The sequence below is a fragment of the Rhinichthys klamathensis genome, unplaced genomic scaffold, assembly GCF_029890125.1.
Source record: "Rhinichthys klamathensis goyatoka isolate OS25496 unplaced genomic scaffold, OSU_Roscu_1.1 h1tg000593l_1, whole genome shotgun sequence".
NCBI classification, from domain to species: domain Eukaryota; kingdom Metazoa; phylum Chordata; class Actinopteri; order Cypriniformes; family Leuciscidae; genus Rhinichthys; species Rhinichthys klamathensis.
The window spans coordinates 566541-589054 of NW_026607050.1; the positions used below are offsets into that span (position 1 = coordinate 566541).

At 40.7% G+C, this 22514-nt stretch overlaps 1 protein-coding gene across 4 annotated transcripts in view; it reads right to left on the reverse strand.

Moving 5' to 3' along the window:
* The window catches only part of frem1a (Fras1 related extracellular matrix 1a), a 39134-nt gene that overhangs the window by 11638 nt on the left and 4982 nt on the right, over window positions 1-22514 (reverse strand). For 2 of the 4 annotated variants that reach the window (XM_056240339.1, XM_056240340.1), the window contains exons 4-18: window positions 22146-22342; window positions 21733-22056; window positions 21147-21255; window positions 19952-20083; window positions 19470-19814; window positions 17816-17958; window positions 17472-17668; window positions 17247-17337; window positions 16998-17165; window positions 12907-13115; window positions 12732-12825; window positions 12399-12651; window positions 11376-11579; window positions 10447-10632; window positions 10124-10320 (exon numbers count right to left, since the gene is read on the reverse strand). In XM_056240339.1, coding sequence (XP_056096314.1) covers window positions 10124-10320; window positions 10447-10632; window positions 11376-11579; window positions 12399-12651; window positions 12732-12825; window positions 12907-13115; window positions 16998-17165; window positions 17247-17337; window positions 17472-17668; window positions 17816-17958; window positions 19470-19814; window positions 19952-20083; window positions 21147-21255; window positions 21733-22056; window positions 22146-22342 — 2849 coding nt within the window. Of the gene's footprint in view, window positions 1-10123; window positions 10321-10446; window positions 10633-11375; window positions 11580-12398; window positions 12652-12731; window positions 12826-12906; window positions 13116-16997; window positions 17166-17246; window positions 17338-17471; window positions 17669-17815; window positions 17959-19469; window positions 19815-19951; window positions 20084-21146; window positions 21256-21732; window positions 22057-22145; window positions 22343-22514 lie in introns of those variants that run through there. The other 2 variants (XM_056240341.1, XM_056240342.1) reach the window with 2 other exon arrangements.

A 22514-nucleotide genomic window follows, 5' to 3' on the forward strand; every position in this document is an offset into this window, starting at 1 on the left:
CTGGAGGAACCAATGAGGTTCATTCTCGTGTTACGCAGCACGTTTGAGCTTCTGGAGGAACCAATGAGGTTCATTCTCGTGTTACGCAGCACGTTTGAGCTTCTGGAGGAACCAATGAGGTTCATTCTCGTGTTACGCAGCACGTTTGAGGTTCTGGAGGAACCAATGAGGTTCATTCTCGTGTTACGCAGCACGTTTGAGCTTCTGGAGGAACCAATGAGGTTCATTCTCGTGTTACGCAGCACGTTTGAGCTTCTGGAGGAACCAATGAAGTTCATTCTCGTGTTACGCATCACGTTTGAGCTTCTGGAGGAACCAATGAAGTTCATTCTCGTGTTACGCAGCACGTTTGAGCTTCTGGAGGAACCAATGAGGTTCATTCTCGTGTTACGCAGCACGTTTGAGCTTCTGGAGGAACCAATGAGGTTCATTCTCGTGTTACGCAGCACGTTTGAGCTTCTGGAGGAACCAATGAGGTTCATTCTCGTGTTACGCAGCACGTTTGAGCTTCTGGAGGAACCAATGAGGTTCATTCTCGTGTTACGCAGCACGTTTGAGCTTCTGGAGGAACCAATGAGGTTCATTCTCGTGTTACGCATCACGTTTGAGCTTCTGGAGGAACCAATGAGGTTCATTCTCGTGTTACGCAGCACGTTTGAGCTTCTGGAGGAACCAATGAAGTTCATTCTCGTGTTACGCAGCACGTTTGAGCTTCTGGAGGAACCAATGAAGTTCATTCTCGTGTTACGCATCACGTTTGAGCTTCTGGAGGAACCAATGAGGTTCATTCTCGTGTTACGAATCACGTTTGAGCTTCTGGAGGAACCAATGAGGTTCATTCTCGTGTTACGCAGCACGTTTGAGCTTCTGGAGGAACCAATGAGGTTCATTCTCGTGTTATGCAGCACGTTTGAGCTTCTGGAGGAACCAATGAGGTTCATTCTCGTGTTATGCAGCACCAGAGCCATATAGAGTGAGAGTTGCGACAATTCCATTGACTCCAATGGAACGTTTTTTTTTACAGCAATGGCGGTTCGCAGAGCCTCTCAATAGTTCCCGGAAGTAGCAGCAGCGCGGTAGAGTTACAGCAGAACAGACCGTTTGTGATGCACTTTTAAAAGGTAAGACGTTTAAAGAATAAGATTGTATATTATCAGTACATCTGAATCAAATTAACTTGTAACTTTAACTGTATTAAAGCATGCTAGTTGATTATTGCTCTCTAAATTAGTAGTTTTAGGGGACGTTATCAGGTAAAATAAAGGTCATTGGATAAAGTTAGTACCGCATAACAACAGCATATTAATGTTTAAACCCGTTCTATTAATGCATGTTTATCCTTTGTTGTATAATAAGAGGGAAATACTTCTAAACAGAGGTTAAATATAACATTGGGGAGTGTGATAGTTGTAATTGATAAAATGAGAATATCGGTTTCATTCCATATTAAATGTGCATTAACGGGGAAAAATCCTTATTTTATATTTCATATTTGAGTAAGGAAAAACGTATGGTTGGCGTTTTTTATTCATTGTGTTTCTGTTGATTATTACCTTTCTATATTATGATTTAGCTCAGCTGATTTGTATTGTACTGATTTGTATTTACTGACGCTGTACCCTCATCAATCTCAGCTCCTTGGATTTTGCAAGACTTTACTTGCTCCCTATTTTTAATAAACATTAAACTTCGCAGTGTTGGTCTTTGTGGAAAAAGTGCAGATACACCTAAGTATGATTAGCACAAAAAATGATTAGTTCTATTTAGATTGCTCCTGACTTGAGCATATTTTCTGTGTCTGACAACATAGAGGAAAGGCCAGACAACATGCTTGACGTGCAGTTTATTAGACATTTATAAATCCCATTGTGCTAATTCAGTGCAAAAGTGTATATATGTCATTGACAAATAAACAAATTACATCAGTTTTGAAAAGATTAAAAAAAACATTTCTTTGTTTATTTGTCAATGATATATATATATATATATATATATAGAGAGACAGAGAGAGAGAGAGAGAGAGAGAGGTCATTGACAAATAAACAAATAAATGTTTTTTTTTAAATCTTTTCAAAACTGATGTAATTTGTTTATTTGTCAATTGTCAATTTTTTGACCAGGTAAAATAAGTGTTTTCTTACAATACTAATGAGAATTTTTAATTAAAGTATATTACAAACTTTTAATTTAGACAATTCATTTTTTTATGATTAAAACACCATTTAAATTAGTATTTTAGTCTGTTCATTTGTGCGGACAGTTACACAACCTGACATTTTGGGGGGTTTAAGATAACAAAACATAAAATATATATTATCTAAATGTACTAAAAATGAATTTAAACTAAATAGGTTTTATAGATTAAAGTGATGTATGTCATGAATTTATCAAATTATGTTAAAGGGGTCATATAATGCCATTTTTGTACAAGCTAATATGATTCTTTAGGGTCTAAATTAAAAGTTTGTAATATACTTTAATTAAAAATTCTCATTAGTATTGTAAGAAAACACTTATTTTACCTGGTCAAAAACAGCTCTGTTTTCAGCACGCCGTTTCAGTGCATATGACTTTAAATGATAATGAGCTTCGCTCACCCCGCCTCTCTGTTCTGTGTACACCGTTTGTAACACAATAACACAATAACCACGCGTTGTTCATTATAAACGTGGGATTATGAATTATATTGAGAACGTTGTACATAGAAAACATGCTGTAATGTACCCTGAGTGTAAACCGACGCATTCATCGTGAAGCGTGCAGCTGGCGATTTGCAAAGATTAATATAAATATTAATATAAAGATTAATAAAACGTTACACTCACTTTAGTTCTTCTGAAGGTTCAGCAGGAAGACGAATAGGTTCCGATCCTTTATTCAGGTGCAGCTTCTCAGCAAAACCAGCTTTACACTGATCCTCGTTTATAAAGCAGTCCACTGAGAAATGATTCGGCAAACATGAGAGCATTGACGTTGCTCGTGGGGAATATTCCCTTCGAAAACAAACTCAGCCACTGCGTCTTCAGCGGTTCGGATTTAGGAACATTAAAATGACTGCTGTGTTCGTTATTGCACCCAAGAACAGAACACCACAATCGCTTCGACGCCATTCTGCTCATAGACAGTGCTCCAGCATATCAACAATGACCGCGCCGGTCCGCGCGGACTATGATTGACAGGACGAGCGAGGGCGGGTCTGTGTTGAATCACTGCTGTCAATCAACAATCGTGGGAGGGGCGTCCGTTTTATTGACGTCACAAAAACGAACGGCTCAATTTGAGGCAGGGGAAAACATATAAGGAGATTAAAACAAAAATACTGGATGGATTTTTATCATTATATGATGGTTGTGTACAGGCACTGCCAACACACATTTCAGTACAATCAACTTGTAAAAGTGCATGTACCATTATATGACCCCTTTAAGGAAATAATGTACTTGGACACTTAGAAAATAATGTATGTGTGTGTGTATAATCATGTTTTGTTTTAAAATGAAATATATTATGTATTCATTTATATAGTAATAAGTGCATAAGCATTGTAAACATTACGATGAATGCAATTTTACATTTTACTTGTTTGCAATGGCTTTTTAAGACAATCACCTGTTTCCTGGAAGTCTCCTGTCCTTGTGAAACCATAGTGAACATTACATGATAACCCTTAAATAACATACCAGTTTAAGAACACAAAAATACTTCAAAACAACTGCAAAACGGTCTTTAACCAAGGTAAAGTTAGCTAGAAAATATGTTAACAAAGGCAGGCAACACTGGTTGACCACAATAAACATTAAATATCAGCAGATTTTTATCTTTTAAAAACAATATTGCTGTAACTACACACACATACTACATCCAAATGTCAATGTATTATATACATATTGTAAACAAACGCATTTATTGACTACAAACTACCAAAAATCACAGTTCAGCTCTCTACCTCCATCGATTTGAATTGGCGCCGAAGCACTTCCTGGAACTTTCTGAGGTCTCCGCGAATCACGTGACAACCAAGCATTTAGAACTTCCGTTGTCGCAACTCTCTCTCTATATGGCTCTGTGCAGCACGTTTGAGCTTCTGGAGGAACCAATGAAGTTCATTCTCGTGTTACGCAGCACGTTTGAGCTTCTGGAGGAACCAATGAAGTTCATTCTCGTGTTACGCATCACGATTGAGCTTCTGGAGGAACCAATGAGGTTCATTCTCGTGTTACGCAGCACGTTTGAGCTTCTGGAGGAACCAATGAGGTTCATTCTCGTGTTACGCAGCACGTTTGAGCTTCTGGAGGAACCAATGAAGTTCATTCTCGTGTTACGCATCACGTTTGAGCTTCTGGAGGAACCAATGAGGTTCATTCTCGTGTTACGCAGCACGTTTGAGCTTCTGGAGGAACCAATGAAGTTCATTCTCGTGTTATGCATCACGTTTGAGCTTCCGGAGGAACCAATGAAGTTCATTCTCGTGTTACGCATCACGATTGAGCTTCTGGAGGAACCAATGAGGTTCATTCTCGTGTTACGCAGCACGTTTGAGCTTCTGCAAGAACCAATGAGGTTCATTCTCGTGTTACGCAGCACGTTTGAGCTTCTGGAGGAACCAATGAAGTTCATTCTCGTGTTACGCAGCACGTTTGAGCTTCTGGAGGAACCAATGAAGTTCATTCTCGTGTTACGCAGCACGTTTGAGCTTCTGGAGGAACCAATGAAGTTCATTCTCGTGTTACGCATCACGTTTGAGCTTCTGCAAGAACCAATGAGGTTCATTCTCGTGTTACGCAGCACGTTTGAGCTTCTGCAAGAACCAATGAGGTTCATTCTCGTGTTACGCAGCACGTTTGAGCTTCTGGAGGAACCAATGAGGTTCATTCTCGTGTTACGCAGCACGTTTGAGCTTCTGGAGGAACCAATGAAGTTCATTCTCGTGTTACGCATCACGTTTGAGCTTCTGGAGGAACCAATGAGGTTCATTCTCGTGTTACGCAGCACGTTTGAGCTTCTGGAGGAACCAATGAAGTTCATTCTCGTGTTACGCATCACGTTTGAGCTTCTGGAGGAACCAATGAAGTTCATTCTCGTGTTACGCATCACGTTTGAGCTTCTGGAGGAACCAATGAAGTTCATTCTCGTGTTACGCAGCACGTTTGAGCTTCTGGAGGAACCAATGAGGTTCATTCTCGTGTTACGCAGCACGTTTGAGCTTCTGCAAGAACCAATGAGGTTCATTCTCGTGTTACGCAGCACATTTGAGCTTCTCGAGGAACCAATGAGGTTCATTCTCGTGTTACGCAGCACGTTTGAGCTTCTGGAGGAACCAATGAAGTTCATTCTCGTGTTACGCATCACGTTTGAGCTTCTGGAGGAACCAATGAGGTTCATTCTCGTTTTACGCAGCACGTTTGAGCTTCTGGAGGAACCAATGAAGTTCATTCTCGTGTTACGCAGCACGTTTGAGCTTCTGGAGGAACCAATGAGGTTCATTCTCGTGTTACGCAGCACGTTTGAGCTTCTGGAGGAACCAATGAGGTTCATTCTCGTGTTACGCAGCACGTTTGAGCTTCTGGAGGAACCAATGAAGTTCATTCTCGTGTTACGCATCACGTTTGAGCTTCTGGAGGAACCAATGAGGTTCATTCTCGTGTTACGCAGCACGTTTGAGCTTCTGGAGGAACCAATGAAGTTCATTCTCGTGTTATGCATCACGTTTGAGCTTCCGGAGGAACCAATGAAGTTCATTCTCGTGTTACGCATCACGATTGAGCTTCTGGAGGAACCAATGAGGTTCATTCTCGTGTTACGCAGCACGTTTGAGCTTCTGCAAGAACCAATGAGGTTCATTCTCGTGTTACGCAGCACGTTTGAGCTTCTGGAGGAACCAATGAAGTTCATTCTCGTGTTATGCATCACGTTTGAGCTTCCGGAGGAACCAATGAAGTTCATTCTCGTGTTACGCAGCACGTTTGAGCTTCTGGAGGAACCAATGAGGTTCATTCTCGTGTTACGCAGCACGTTTGAGCTTCTGCAAGAACCAATGAGGTTCATTCTCGTGTTACGCAGCACGTTTGAGCTTCTGGAGGAACCAATGAGGTTCATTCTCGTGTTACGCAGCACGTTTGAGCTTCTGGAGGAACCAATGAAGTTCATTCTCGTGTTACGCATCACGTTTGAGCTTCTGGAGGAACCAATGAGGTTCATTCTCGTGTTACGCAGCACGTTTGAGCTTCTGGAGGAACCAATGAAGTTCATTCTCGTGTTACGCATCACGTTTGAGCTTCTGGAGGAACCAATGAAGTTCATTCTCGTGTTACGCATCACGTTTGAGCTTCTGGAGGAACCAATGAAGTTCATTCTCGTGTTACGCAGCACGTTTGAGCTTCTGGAGGAACCAATGAGGTTCATTCTCGTGTTACGCAGCACGTTTGAGCTTCTGCAAGAACCAATGAGGTTCATTCTCGTGTTACGCAGCACATTTGAGCTTCTCGAGGAACCAATGAGGTTCATTCTCGTGTTACGCAGCACGTTTGAGCTTCTGGAGGAACCAATGAAGTTCATTCTCGTGTTACGCATCACGTTTGAGCTTCTGGAGGAACCAATGAGGTTCATTCTCGTTTTACGCAGCACGTTTGAGCTTCTGGAGGAACCAATGAAGTTCATTCTCGTGTTACGCAACACGTTTGAGCTTCTGGAGGAACCAATGAAGTTCATTCTCGTGTTACGCATCACGTTTGAGCTTCTGGAGGAACCAATGAAGTTCATTCTCGTGTTACGCAGCACGTTTGAGCTTCTGGAGGAACCAATGAAGTTCATTCTCGTGTTACGCAGCACGTTTGAGCTTCTGGAGGAACCAATGAAGTTCATTCTCGTGTTACGAATCACGTTTGAGCTTCTGGAGGAACCAATGAGGTTTATTCTCGTGTTACGCAGCACGTTTGAGCTTCTGGAGGAACCAATGAGGTTCATTCTCGTGTTACGCAGCACGTTTGAGCTTCCGGAGGAACCAATGAGGTTCATTCTCGTGTTACGCAGCACGTTTGAGCTTCCGGAGGAACCAATGAGGTTCATTCTCGTGTTACGCAGCACGTTTGAGCTTCCGGAGGAACCAATGAGGTTCATTCTCGTGTTACGCAGCACGTTTGAGCTTCTTGAGGAACCAATGAAGTTCATTCTCGTGTTACGCAGCACGTTTGAGCTTCTGGAGGAACCAATGAGGTTCATTCTCGTGTTACGCAGCACGTTTGAGCTTCTGGAGGAACCAATGAGGTTCATTCTCGTGTTACGCAGCACGTTTGAGCTTCTGGAGGAACCAATGAAGTTCATTCTTGTGTTACGCAGCACGTTTGAGCTTCTGGAGGAACCAATGAAGTTCATTCTCGTGTTACGCAGCACGTTTGAGCTTCTGGAGGAACCAATGAAGTTCATTCTCGTGTTACGCAGCACGTTTGAGCTTCTGGAGGAACCAATGAGGTTCATTCTCGTGTTACGCATCACGTTTGAGCTTCTGGAGGAACCAATGAAGTTCATTCTCGTGTTACGCAGCACGTTTGAGCTTCTGGAGGAACCAATGAGGTTCATTCTCGTGTTACGCAGCACGTTTGAGCTTCTGCAAGAACCAATGAGGTTCATTCTCGTGTTACGCAGCACGTTTGAGCTTCTGGAGGAACCAATGAAGTTCATTCTCGTGTTACGCAGCACGTTTGAGCTTCTGGAGGAACCAATGAGGTTCATTCTCGTGTTACGCAGCACGTTTGAGCTTCTGCAAGAACCAATGAGGTTCATTCTCGTGTTTACGCAGCACGTTTGAGCTTCTGGAGGAACCAATGAGGTTCATTCTCGTGTTACGCAGCACGTTTGAGCTTCTGGAGGAACCAATGAGGTTCATTCTCGTGTTACGCAGCACGTTTGAGCTTCTGGAGGAACCAATGAAGTTCATTCTCGTGTTACGCAGCACGTTTGAGCTTCTGGGGGAACCAATGAGGTTCATTCTCGTGTTACGCAGCACGTTTGAGCTTCTGGAGGAACCAATGAGGTTCATTCTCGTGTTACGCAGCACGTTTGAGCTTCTGGAGGAACCAATGAAGTTCATTCTCGTGTTACGCAGCACGTTTGAGCTTCTGGAGGAACCAATGAAGTTCATTCTCGTGTTACGCAGCACGTTTGAGCTTCTGGATGAACCAATGAGGTTCATTCTCGTGTTACGCAGCACGTTTGAGCTTCTGGAGGAACCAATGAGGTTCATTCTCGTGTTACGCAGCACGTTTGAGCTTCTGGAGGAACCAATGAAGTTCATTCTCGTGTTACGCAGCACGTTTGAGCTTCTGGAGGAACCAATGAGGTTCATTCTCGTGTTACACAGCACGCCTGAGCTTCTGGAGGAACCAATGAGGTTTGTTCTCGCACGTCGAGCAGGTTCAGTTGAGCTTCTGTTTGTGTTCACTGATCAATGTTTATATGTGAATAAAGGCCTGATGTAGCAAGGTTAGATGTTGTGGGAAGGAGGAGGCGGAAACCGACTAATAATCATAAAATAAAACAAACACAAAATGAAAGTAAAGACGACAGCCCCTCACGGACGACTGCCGCCACATAAAAACAAAACATAACATAATTTGTCCAGGCCTGGTCCTCTCTCGTCCTTTACTGTCATCGCTCCTCCTTTTATGCTTCTGCTCCTCCATGAGGGATACGAGACCAGTGCGTCGCGCAGGTGTCACTCATCACCAATCTCGTCCTGCTCACCACACCTCAATTGAATCTGGTCATCATATAAAGCGATCGTGTCTCTTCAGAAAGTTTTGACTAAACCGCTCAATTCATATGGATTAATTTTATGATCTCTTTATGAACTTTTTGAAGCGTCAAAGTGGTAGTTGCGTAGCTGTCAATGGAGGGACAGAAAGATCTCAGATTTCATCAAAAAGATCTTAATTTGTGTTCCGAAGATGAACGAAAGTCTTACGGGTTTGGAACGACATGAGTGACTAATTAATGAAAGAATTAAAAATTTTGGGTGAACTAACCCTTTAACTCTTATTTGTTATTTGATATTACATTTAAAGTAAATCAATGTTGTACAAACCCTGTCACACCTAATGTTAAAATAAATCCTCTTCTCATTTCTTAATTAAAGGCATATGAAGTTATCATAACTTGCAACATACTCCTTACTCATCAAGAATCTCTATACTCTATACGCATCCAGTTGTTCAGCACCAAAACCAATGCAAGTATTCGTTTATCAACTTTAGATACGTCTCTAAGTTTTGACCCTTTATTAAAATGATAATCAGTTTACTAAATAATGTAAACTTGACTGACTGCTTCATTTCCCCTTTAAAGGAGCTGTATGTAAGACATTTATTTCAATTAATCATAAAATGGCCCTGATATGTCACTAGACATTAAGAAATCATGTACATTTCAAATACTTATATCACTGACAACAGTAGTCCGGCCAGGATATTGTCATTTAAAAAGTGCAGTTGCAGCCCTCAACTGATGTTGATGTTGTCATGTTGTGTTTTGGTCTGATGCTCCACCCTCCACCTATCTACCAATCACGAAGTCAGTAGTGTTGCGGCATCCGGGTTGCCAGCTCTGCTCTAGTTACCACTTCTTGTAGCAGCCTACGCTCCTGCTGGATCCTGCAGCCTATCTGGCAACCTCGAGTCAGGGAGGAGGGGGAGGGGATACACCGCTCTACAGTCATTTGAAAGTGATTGCAGTACCAGTTTTGGCCACAATCTTACATACAGCTCCTTTAAGGTGAATTTAATTCTCTGATGGTTCTCATTAGGTCGTTGTGGTTAACTGATTGTAAACATTGCCATTCTTTTCTCTGTATATACAGTATGTGCTGTGCTTAGTTTAGCTGCATTAACCAGTAGTTTCATTTATTAAACCTAGTACAATATATAAAGTAAGAAAGCTTTCTTGGCAAGGAGAATCATTTTTCTTAGAGTTGACAGAAGATTGTACAGTCTGCTTGGTGGACGATTGTAAGGTAAATTCTGCTACAGTTAATTCAGAAAGCTAAAACCCATTACAAATAATTATACAGTTTTCCCTTTTGAGCTAAACTGCTACACAGCTGTGTTATTTACAAGACGATTCTCTGACTGACCGTGATGTTTCTGGCCAGGAAGTCTGGAATCTCATCATTGGTCGGACTGATGATGATGTAGAACAGGACTGAAGAGGATTGCTGTTTCCCATCGGACACATGCAGCATGATCTGGTCAGTGGTCGGCTCCATCCTCTGGTGTCTAGACTGAACATAGTTAATGTGTCCATTCAACACATCCCTGTAGGTGAAAGAAGCTAAACGAGGAAAAAACAACAATTCAGGCTCCAATATTACCATATAATATAACCCAATGCAATGACGCCAATTTTGGCAAAGTCATATTTTAAACCAGTTAAATGCACATAACAGAACTGGCTCACCGATACTGATTCCCATGTTGCTCTTTTCAAATCCTGGACTGGGCAGGATGTTCTCTATGTAGCCAAACTGTGGAGGAGCAACCAGGATGAGCTTAAGGTCTTCTGGAGCAGAGTCTTGGTCTTCAACTCTCAGATGGGTCACCGTGATAGAGGCTGACCCTCCTTCATTCACCACAAACACCTCTCCTGATGTGAGAAAAAAATGTGTCATGGACCCTAACATGTCAGCAACAAGCAGCAAATCCTACAATATGCCTTGTGAAAAACAAATGTGCTTAATGTACTTCAAATGTACTTGTAGTGTACTTGTATATTTTTTTTAAACTACTTGGAGACAATAGACCATATTGAAATACAAGGCCACTTAAGTCATGACTCTTTCTTTACATGCTTAAGTGCACTTTGTAATAATGTCACATTTTCAATGTCAAAAGTTTTCATTTAAAATACATTTAAAATCAGAATGTTGTGCTTTAAAGTACATTTTTAATGCACATATAAAGTTAATATACTTTATACTACATTGAAACTTCTTTATTACAAATGTGTAATTGCAAATCAATTTAAATACAGGACATGCAAGTTTTAATAGAAATGACATTAGTTTCCCATAAATGCTTGTCAGTACATTCGGCAGGCACACTACATATAAAGATGTACTTCCTTAAATGGGTCCAAAAACACTCTTAAGTTCAACTACTGGATTTAATATAAATGTAAGCTATAATACATTTACATTTAATTGCAATTAACATGCAATTAAGTGTCTGAAAACATTACATTCAGTTCACACTTAAGTTTAAAGAATATTGTTTTTATAAGAAGTACTCTCTTTAAAAAGTATGCTAACGTGTATTTCCTTTCACAAGGGATACGAATGTTATAATACATTGTTATAATAACATCAGAAAGAAAAGTGTTCCCATTACCAACAGCAATAGATGGTGGTTGGTTGTTCACAGGATAAACGGTGATATTAAGGTCATAGACAGGCAGGGAACTCTGTATTTCAGGTGTTTGTGCACTGAATATAGTGGCTTTGTCACTGCAACAGGAAGGAAGTAGCCCTGATTCTCCATCAGAGATCACAAACGTGACAATGTCATGACGTGGTTGTAGCCCAATCTCGTGTCCTTTGGAGTAAAATTGATATAAATTTGTTACTTCACAGGTTTATAATCAAATTTAACGAACAATATCAAATGCATTTACATACCTTTGCAAAAAAGAAATGCACATTGATTGTGCACTTGTAGTGTACTTCAAATCTTAAAAGTATTAAACTGTACTTGCAGATAATATATTAATTAAATAAAAGGTCACTAAAGTGTACTTAAAGAAATTAGACTTTCATGACTGTTTCTTAATCTTAACACACTTAAGTACACTTTTAAAAAGTGCACTTTGTAATAATGTCAAATTAAATGTTTGTTTTTTTGTGTCATTCAATATTACATTTAAAGTTGCTATATTTTAAATGTACTAAATTGCAACTTCACCATTGCAAATATGCAATTACAAATTTTATAAAATACATGACATACAAGTTTTAACAGATTTTATCGACATTAAAGTATACCATTATAAAGTTTACCATAAATGCTTGTCAGTACATTCAGCAGTACACTTTAACTATATTTCAAAGACAACAAAAATAATTAGAAATTGCATATAAAGATGTACTTAAGTCCTACTTAAGTGGGTCAAAAAAGCACTTTGAAGTTTGCTAATTGCATTTAATAAAAATGTTTACTATAATAGATTATAAGTCTGCAAACATTACATTCACTTTGCCCTAGTTTATTCTTCTTTGATTAAGAACTCTTTTTGAAAGTATGCTGAAGTGTACTTTTTCACAAGGGTAGGCCTAAATATGGTTGGATGTTAAGTTCAACTACAGAAAGTGAAATTTAAAAAGTGAAAGAAATACATTGCTACTTTTCTTATATTACCTGTGTGTCTATAGGAAATTAAGCCAGCAGTTATATCTGCTTGAATGAAGCGGTCCACCACGATGTCATTTCTTTGAACTACCCCATGATATGGTTGTCGGGCGATCATATACATCAATGTGCTATCATCACTGTCAGGATCTGTGGCACAGATGTACTCAATGGTGATGACCACTTCCTGTCCCTCTGCACAGGCTAAAATGGGTTTCAAACCTGGCACTAGCATTGGCGCCTCATCATTGACTGGCGTCACCTGTCAAACATGCATTTGTTAGATATCTTCAAGTGTTTCTTTTGTGCTAAAAAAGTAATTGCAAGATAAATCTCCATTACCTTGACATGTAGTACAAAGTCAGCAATATTTATCCCATCCGTGGCAATGAATTTAATATCATCATGTTCTGTCTCAGAGCTGTCATGGCGATATCTGTTGAGACAAAATAGTCAAAACTAAAGATAATGTAGAATTACGATGAACCCAAACAAACTATGATGAACCATATCTGACCTAACTTTTAGGCTTTTCAGATCCCTGACTGTGAAAGTCTGGCCTGGACTCATAGCTGTGCCATCCAGGTAAATACTGCCATGCTGAGGTTTAGTCTTCAGCTCCACGTGCAGAGAATCCTCGAGCGAGTCCTGGTCCTTTAGACGCATGTGTTCTTCACTCACCCAGCTCTCTCCCCCCTCATCCACCGTCAGCTGTCTCACATGTACCTAAAGACAAAAAGAAACACATCCTAGCACTCAACTACCACTTGTGTTTGTATAGTTCTGATATCTATAATTAATAAAGTGTTACATTTTATAAAATAGTTCAGAAGAATAAGGTGATAAAAGGTGTAGCATTAGCACCATGCCAATTGTAAAATCAGCTGCTAACTTGAGCAAGCACAAAAAAAAAGAAAATAATAATTTATTATTTTATCAATTAATTATATCAAATTATTTAAAAAAGGTAATAACAAGGTGCAGCATTAGGATCATGCTAAATATTGACAGTAAAATATCTTAGTCATATCTTCAACATGTTTAAAAAAATTATGATTTCTTATAAAATTATGCAAAATATAATAAATAAAATTATAAAATGGTGAAAACACAAGGTGAAGCATTAGGACTATGCTAATCTAGGCAGTAAAATCAGCTACTTGAACAAGCTCAAAATAACAAATATAATAATTATTTCTTATAAAATTATATAAAATATAATTCATAAAATTATTATAAAATAAACAATATAGTCAATACATCCCTTATGAAGAAAGTACACTTGAGTGCATTGAATGTGCACTTGTCGTTGTCATGTTGTGGCTGTGGTAATCACACAACGATGATGAAGTAGTATCCAACACAGTCTTTATTAATAATAATTAACCAAAACAAGCACGCAGGAGAGCACAGGGGTAATACTAGAAGAAAAACAAACTACACTATGCGTAAATGAGAACTGACAAAGAACAACGAAAACACAGGGCTATAAATACAGGGTTACAAAAAAGCCAACCAAACTAGACACAGCTGAAACTAATGGGTAACTATAGAAACAAACGAGGGCATAATGCATAACCAGGGAAACTGAAACTAAAAAGAGCAGGGAAACAGGAATTAAAGGAAATGGAGCAGAAAATAAAAATAAAGCAGAAAGTATAGCACAGTCGAACACACAGCCTTGCAAAGTATACTTCATTTGACTCGTACGCGTACACAGGCGTTCGACGCATTCACAGTTTTGAGCAATCTCTCGCCACGAGTTACAACCCATGTAAATATCTTTGTATTCTTTCATGCTAGAGTTGTACAAATGAGGATAATTTCTAACCTCTTTGCACAATCTCCCATCTATGTAGGCCTCCATTGTCGCTATAGCTTGCATGTGTTCCGGTCTGTCCTGTTTATGCAGTTTTTCTTCGACTACCTTGTGAATCGACGACCCCAGGGCACGGTTGCACTTATGGATCAGTACGATCATCACTTTTGTGGATCATCACTTCTGATGATGAAATTCAAGTCATGAACACTGAATGCTGACCCTCGCGTACGCGTAAAAAGTGAAGTATACTTTTTGGCCTTGAGAGTTCATAGAATCGTGACAGTAGTCTCCCCTCCCAAAAGGCCCGTCCTCGTGCCGTAATTGAATGTCCAAGTGTGGATGGAGAGAGGGGGCTCTGGAGGTGGGTGCGGAGCTGGTGACAGACAGGGACCAAGAGCAACGACTCAACCAAGGATGAGTCGGGGGGAACTCGGAGGAGCCCCAGGGCTGATGGACCACGTTGGAGCCGAGGGAACGCAGAGCCGGGGCGGAGCTGAAGGGTTGACAGGCCAAGGTGGAGACATGGGCCTGGAGGGCTGAGGTGAAGCTAGGGAATCCATAACACCATGCCCGAGGTGGAGCCATACTGTGCGTTCACACCGGACGCGAATAGCGCGTCAAATTCGCGTCTACCGCGTCTAGTTTGACGCTTGACCACTTTGTGTTAATTCGCGTGTCAATGGCGAAATTGACGCACGTAAAAACAAAAGTTTGAAGCGAAATTTACGCGCGTCAGAGGCGAAATCCGGAGGCGAAAGTTTCGAAACCCGTTGGCGGCCATCTTTTTAGATGTTTATCGAGCATTAGCATTAGCATTATTCGAGAGAGTCACCGCTCGTATATGCTCTGGAGAGCAGAAACAGCTGCGTAGGGGACATCGTCGCTGTACTCGGGTCCACCCGAACCTCCGGAGGGTTTCAGGAGTTTCACAATTTGCTCCAGGAGCTAGGTTTGGTGGACCTAACGGTGAGGACGCTGACGAGGACAGCGTAGGCCGTATAAGGCCTCGGCCTCGAGTGGTCTATGCCTGTCGTCGAGCCCGCGCTCTACAGCCCGGCGCGAGGTTCACCCTCGCCCGCATCCACCTAATCTGTCATTTATTTTTGTTTTGATATTAAATGGAGCCTCCAAAAGTGAAACCTGTCCTGTGATTTTTTAAAAAGTTTTTATACACTAAATTGTGTTTGTTGTCTTTACATTAGAATAATAATGTTTCATATAATCTAGAATAGATATGGAATAAATAGCATTCAATACAAAATGAGTATCTCTCATATATTGAAATCGAGTTTTTATGTGAAAGATTTGCTTTGCACACCAAGCATTTTTGTCATATTACAAAATAATTTATTGAGGCCAAACATAAAATAACATTATAAACTGTCACTTCACCACGTGACAGCAGCAAGCAGGCTCCTGATTGGTTAACGCGGTGCGAATTGACGCAGAAGTTCAGATTTTTCAACTCGGGCGGCAGACGCGAATTCGCGTCAAACGCGAGAATGCACAAAAAGCACTACATAAAACATTCGCGCTTAACGCGCCAGACGCTCAATTTGCGCCATTCGCACGAACTTGACGCGCGAATGAGGCGTATTCGCGTCTACCGTGCCGCGCTCTACGCCTCATTCGCGCCGCAGGAATTTTTTACGCGCGTAACACGTCTTTGCATTGACTTAACATTGAAATCACTCGCGCCTGACGCGCTATTCGCGTCCGGTGTGAACGCACCAATAGAGTTGCATAGAGCAAGTGGCATGGCCGGAGCCGAGGAGTTGGACGACACCAGAAGTGACGATGTGTCCAAGAGAATGGATGGAACCAGCAGAAGGAATGAGATCAGAAAGTTGGGATGAACCGAATGGGATGCAGGAGCTAGGAGACTGGGCAGGAACATAGGAAGAGGAAGGACTCCGGATGGGACCGGTGGAGGAGGAGTAGGGAGTAGGTACTAGGGAGGGAACTGGATCAGCTCACCACAGGTCTATCAGACTGGGCAGTGTGCGCAAACTCCGGGACAACCCGGTTGGCAGGCTCTCGCTCCGGGACTGTCTGGCTTCAAGATGGACGGGGTGGCTGCCTCTGGCTCTGTGGTAGGAGTAGCCTCTAAGTCGGCTCACTTGGTCCAGGGCTTGGGCTCAAGGTCTGTGGTGGGCTTTGGCTCTATTTCTGGGTCCGTGGCAGGCATGGGGGTTACAGGCTCCTCCCCTGCCTCGCAGATGGTGAGAGGGGAACCGCAGTGCAGAAGCACCAACTCCACATAATCCAAAAAAAGCCCTCGAGGACAATATACAGGCATGCCATGGACTGCTCGTTTTGGGCCAGTGTAAAAGAAAGCACAGAGGGAGTGGTCAGGATAGGGAGTCTGACAAAAAATTCCTTGTGTAGTTCTCGAGGGAGCATTCCTCTTTTTCGAGGTGGAGGAAACCTGACAAAGAACAAGAACTGACAAAGAACAACGGAAACACGTGGCTATAAATACAGGGGTAGAAAAAGCCAACCAAACTAGACACAGCCTAAACTAATGGGTAACTATAGAAACAAATGAGAACATAATGTGTAACCAGGGAAACCGAAAATAACATTGAGAGCGGTCTACTCAAACATGTCAATCTCTTTCCAGCTCAACCTAAATCTATATCTCAATCCCAATCTCTTTTTTGGCCATTTTACAGTGAAAATTGGATTACTTAGAGCAGAAAAGTAAAAGCACAACTCTACTCAATAAGTACCACTAGAAAGCACTATAATTATTATCTGTTCTGGATTGGGTAGATGAGGGCTACCTCTGGTGCCAGGTTATCCACTGGCAGAATCGTTATGTTGAAGCAGATTCCAGCGGTCATGCTGTCTTGCTGGTTGGTCACCGACAGGATAAACTGGATGTGCTGGGGGTAGGGTCCAATGTCCAGGATGGGAGGCATGTAAGCTACTTTCATGTAGTTGACTGCATTCTATAAAGAGAGGGTCATTTACAGCTTCGGTTGCTTATTGGGATTTAAATGATATATCTAACCCCAGCTCAAAGTATTTACCTGAGTGAAAAGTCTCAGCATCGGGGCATTTGGGTCCTTTTTAAATTTTGGGATGCTATCAACCAGAAACAACCTTCCTGCATCAGACCCTCTGTAAATCAAAATGTACTAAGCATTAACATCCTTCTGAATTCCTTCAGCACATACATGTTGAGTTATATGCTGCAGGTTTGAATTGAATGTGTCCTGCTGTGGACCTCATAGGCTTCTAGTTTAATTTTGTACCCATAGGTGGTGCTGTAGAAAGGTGGGGTGGTTACGGTGTATGTGAGCTCACTATCTGGTGACTCCAAGTCAACAAAGTGCAGCTGCTGCTTGGTCAAGTAGGTGACATCAGTCTCATTGACAACCAAGTGCCTGGTCACACCCGGTGCCTCTTGTGGAGGCTGATCAGGGACTGGCTGGATTTGAATCACAATGACCTGCAAAGATTACCTGGTTAGTGAATAACATGTAAACTCTGAGGAAAGTCAGATTAGAGGAAACAGCAAAAAGATGCTAAAACCTTCAGTATAACATGGGACTACTATTTGATCAAAGAGGGGATGTTTAGGAAATCTGGAACTTACCTGAGGCTCTGAAAGATTAGGAGGGTCATGAAAATCAGAGAGCACCACCTCAAAAGAGTCATCAAACACCTCACTGCCTGAGTGCCGATAGTAGATGATGGAATGGAAGAGGTCCTTCTGAAGAAAACGGGTAACAGGGTATCCTGAAAAAAAAAGGTGATATTTAAAGGATCCCTGAGGACACTCAGTTCCCCAAGAATGAATTTAATTTTTTACATGTTCTAAAGAAAATGTGAATGCTGTTTGTTGGGGGTTGGGGGTGCTTTGCTAGTTAGTTGCAATGGTGTTACTAGGCCGTTTCTATGGAGTTTTATATGGCTTATAGGGCGTTGCTACAATAAGTGGTTACTAGGGAGTTTTCAGTGGTGTGTTATGATATTATGGGTTGGTTAGTAGGGTGTTACTAGGCGGTACCGAGGGTGTTCTGGGTGGTTACTAGCAGTGTTGTAGTCGAGTCACCAACTGTCGAGTCCGAGTCGGGTCTCGAGTCCCAGTGTTCGAGTCCGAGTCCAAGTCCGAGTCACCAAAGAAGAGTCCGAGTCGAGTCCAAGTCAAGTCACCATTACCTGAGTTCAAGTCCGAGTCGAGTCTCGAGTCCCGTGTTCGAGTCCGAGTCGAAATTATATACACTTAAGCCAAATCAAGCAACATTTTTCAGGCACTCTTTCTTGCAGCTAGAAATGTATATGATAGCCTATCACTAGAATTGCCTTTGACCTTATCAAATCATTGTCAACTACCTGTGGCACGATAATATTTATTTAATTGTTTAAATACATTTTTGGATGATCAGTCAACTGGAATGGATAAAGAAAACAAAAAAGAAAGCCTAATTGGACAGAGGAGGAGAAATGCATTCTTCTTGACGAATATGGTAAAAGAAAAAACAATTTTGAAATTTTGAAAAGCAAACTAAATCCCAATGTAACTGCGGCAAAAAAACAACAACAGAAAATGCAGTGCTATAAGCAGTTGTAACTCCGCAGGAAAAGAGTGGTTGCGATGTGTGACATAGTCAAGGTCGCCGTCTAGTTTGTTAGCTAAAATAAACATAATTGTGTTATTGTATGATAAACGGGATTAAGCGCTGAGCGCGTCCGACTTTGGCTCAGCGCCAGCCATAGCACGAAAGCAGTTTAAACCTGGCAGTTATGTCACGTCACTATACGTTCGCTCCTTAGTGGTCAGCTCAGCTGCTGCAAAGCGTGCCAAAATCGAAATTGCTGATTAGATGTAGAGGAACTTATCTAGTGTTAAATGAGTGTTGCGTTATCTCTCTCACGAGAATGCAGCGTAAAGTGAGTGACGTCAGTGAGTGTGTAGTCAAGCAAGGAGAGCGAGCGGTAGCAGTGTCTGTGAGGGAAAAAATAGATCACGGCCGGTCTTGGACCCCGAAACAGGAAAAGTGTAACATCTTTTTATAACCTATTTAGTCAGAAACAACGTCATTCATTTGATGAATGCTCAAGTCCGATTTTATATATTCTCGAGTCCGAGTCCAAGTATAATCATCAGTCCGCGAGTCCAAGTCGAGTCACGAGTCCAGAGCATGAAGTCTCGAGTCGGACTCGAGTCCAGAGTCAGGCTCTTACTACTAATCTAAAAACATGCATTTAGAGTATTGTTTTAGTTTTCCTACAACCCTTTTCCTCACCTGTTATCTCAGGACCAGGCATCTTCATGATTTCCCCTGCCTGAGGAGGTCTGGTGATGTTGAACATGATGTAGTCATCACTTGAGTCCATATCACAGGCTTGCAAAATGGATCCTCTCAAAAGACCCGTCTGACCTTCAGACAGCTCCAGCACCATATTGGTAATGAGGAAGGGTGGACTGTCATCTTTGGGCAGGACGTTGATGGGAAACTTGTGTCTAGTTTGATGTAAACCATCAGTAATCCGGAAAACTATAAAATCTTTAGTAGTGTCACTGTCATCATGATGGTAGTGTACCGCACCATCCTTAATATCCTTCACAGTGAACATGAAACCTTTTCCACCTAACATACAGATAAACATGCAGTTGTAGTGAGAAGATTTTGTGCAAAATGCAAAGATGCGACTAGAATTTGACTGAACTGATATAACAGATTAATATTTCCAAATTGAGGAGTGGGGAAATCATCTGTATGTGTACCTCTAACAGTTAGTCTGCCGTGCTGCAGGCCATCCACAGTGATGATCCTCACAGCCTTCAGGTTGTCATTGTCAACAATCTGCAGCTGATCCCATGTGATTGGACGGGATTGACCTTCCAACAGACTGAGACCTATTCATTTGATAGAAATAGGGAGAAACTCATTTGTCTGGCATTCATTACACATCCTAATCTTTTAGATTATCAGGTACTGTAACTTTCTGAATTTTCCTTCAGGGTTTAATTAATTGTCTGGGATTGATGATATTTCCGTGGCATTTAATCACCCCACTCACTGCGGTTTTGTGTGATCTTTAATAAAGTAAGTTAATTTAATTTCACAAACAGCCCATTACCCTTTACATTCAGTGTGATTTTGGCAAGTAAGACATATTCTTCTAATCTAACATGTTCCCTTAGTATACTTGAGCGTACATTTAAACTTAAGTGTGAATTGAATGTTTTTGAACACTTCATTGCAATTCAATAAAAAGTATTGTAGTTTAAATGCCATTAATGCCTTGTTGTCTTAATAGCCTGTCTTAAAATTGTCTAAATATTGTTAAAGTGTACTGCCGATTGTACTGACAAGCATTTAAGGTTAAAAAAAACTTGAAATGCAAGTTTCAATAGAAATGACATTTAATGTATTTAAATACATTTGTAATGATGAAGTTGCAATTTAATATTTTTTTAATATTAATATTAGCTTTAAATGTGATATTGAATAAGTCTACAGTTAAAATTATAATCAAATACTCTACATCTACTGCTTTAGTATGTTAGTCAACACATCAAAATGAATGTACTTCTTTAAAGCACGAATACATATTATTAAAACATAATGATTTAAAAAGTACTTCCAGGTAAAACCTTTAATCTGACATTATAACAAAGTGTACTTTTTAAAAGTCTATTTAAGTGTGTTAAAAAGCATAGTCATTATTTTGTTCTTTTCCAAATCTTACAAAAAAAATATATTACACCCAAAATAACATGTATAACATCAGTTCGGACATCTAAATTTGCTTTAAAGCGAAACTTTCATTTACATGGGACAAGTCCTATTTTGGGGGGAGGGGAGTCTCCACCTTTCAAATGTTCTGTTTAAGAAAAGATTCTCAAGCAAAGCAGTGAGATGAGAACAGAGCAACATGTATATACAGTATGTATATAAATGATGCACAATACAGACCCATGTTCCATGATACTCTTGGTGCATTGGTTTCAGCTGTCCTGATTGACACATGCACCATCACAGGCTGGCTTTTCTCAAAGTAGAAATCATGCACCTCAAACTCCACCTAGTAGAAATTAACAATAGATAACTACTGGATTATCGAGTTAAATAAAATAATTCTGTTTAACATCAAGTTAGTATAGTGTGAAAAAAAGAAGTGCTAAATTGTATTGAATATGCACTTGTAGTGAACTTCAGATCTTAAAAGGCTAGACTTTCATGACTATGTTTCTTAACACACTTAAGTACACACGTCAAATTAACAGTTTTAAAGCTTAAGGTTTAATAATCTTTTGTCGTGCTCTAAAGAAGTACATTCATTTTGATTTGTTGACTAACAAACTAAAGCACATGTAGAGTACTTGATTATAATTTTAACTTTAGTGTGTTGTTTGATATTACATTTAAAGTTAATATATTTTATATATTAATATCTTAACATGCAGTGTCAGAAAACATTACATTCGGTTCACACTTTAAAATATAATACTTAAGTACTCTGTAAAAGTATGCTAAATCGTATCTTTTCCAGAAGGGTTACCTCATAGTTCCGCCGCTGCGTGTGACTGGAGTTTGGAGGCTGGTAGCTGATCAGCATGTCGTTGAGATCCATCCAGGAGAAGGAGGAGATGGGTTTGGTGTGATCAGACAGATGAGTAATGAAGCCCTCATTAGGGGGGTTAGTAATGTTGAACACCAGCCTCTGTTTGGGCGTCTCATCATCCTCCGCATCCAGAGTTGCCGTGGAGAGAGGAGTCAGAATGAACTGGTCCACCTCTAAGATGAACATGGACATAAAAGCAGGCTTGGGCGGCTGGTTGGGCATCGCGTCTTTAATGGTTACCGGGATCCAGGCCTGCTCTGACTGAATGGGAGGTGAGCAGAACTAGTGTTAATAATGTGGTAAAAAAAACTCCTTTAATTAAAAAAATGCTTTTATTTTAGAATGTACACCTGAATTATGCTTCTGCTACGAGTGTCTATGAGATCCAGTCTAATTGCGATGTAATCTATGTCTGGAGATGGAGGATCGATGTGGTGGTAGCGGATACCCATCATGAGGAAATCATTGCATGGTACTTTGATGATCTTCAGCAGTTTAAGACCCTTTAGACAGTCGTCACTTTTACAATGAGCTCGAGCTTTATTATCTGCAGGGGGACAGAGACAATTAATGTTAAACTACAAAACAGATTAGTAGTTTTTTCCCCAGATATTATAATGCTCAAATGAAATCAAGGTATACACTCACCTAAAGGATTATTAGGAACACATGTTCAATTTCTCATTAATGCAATTATCTAATCAACCAATCACATGGCA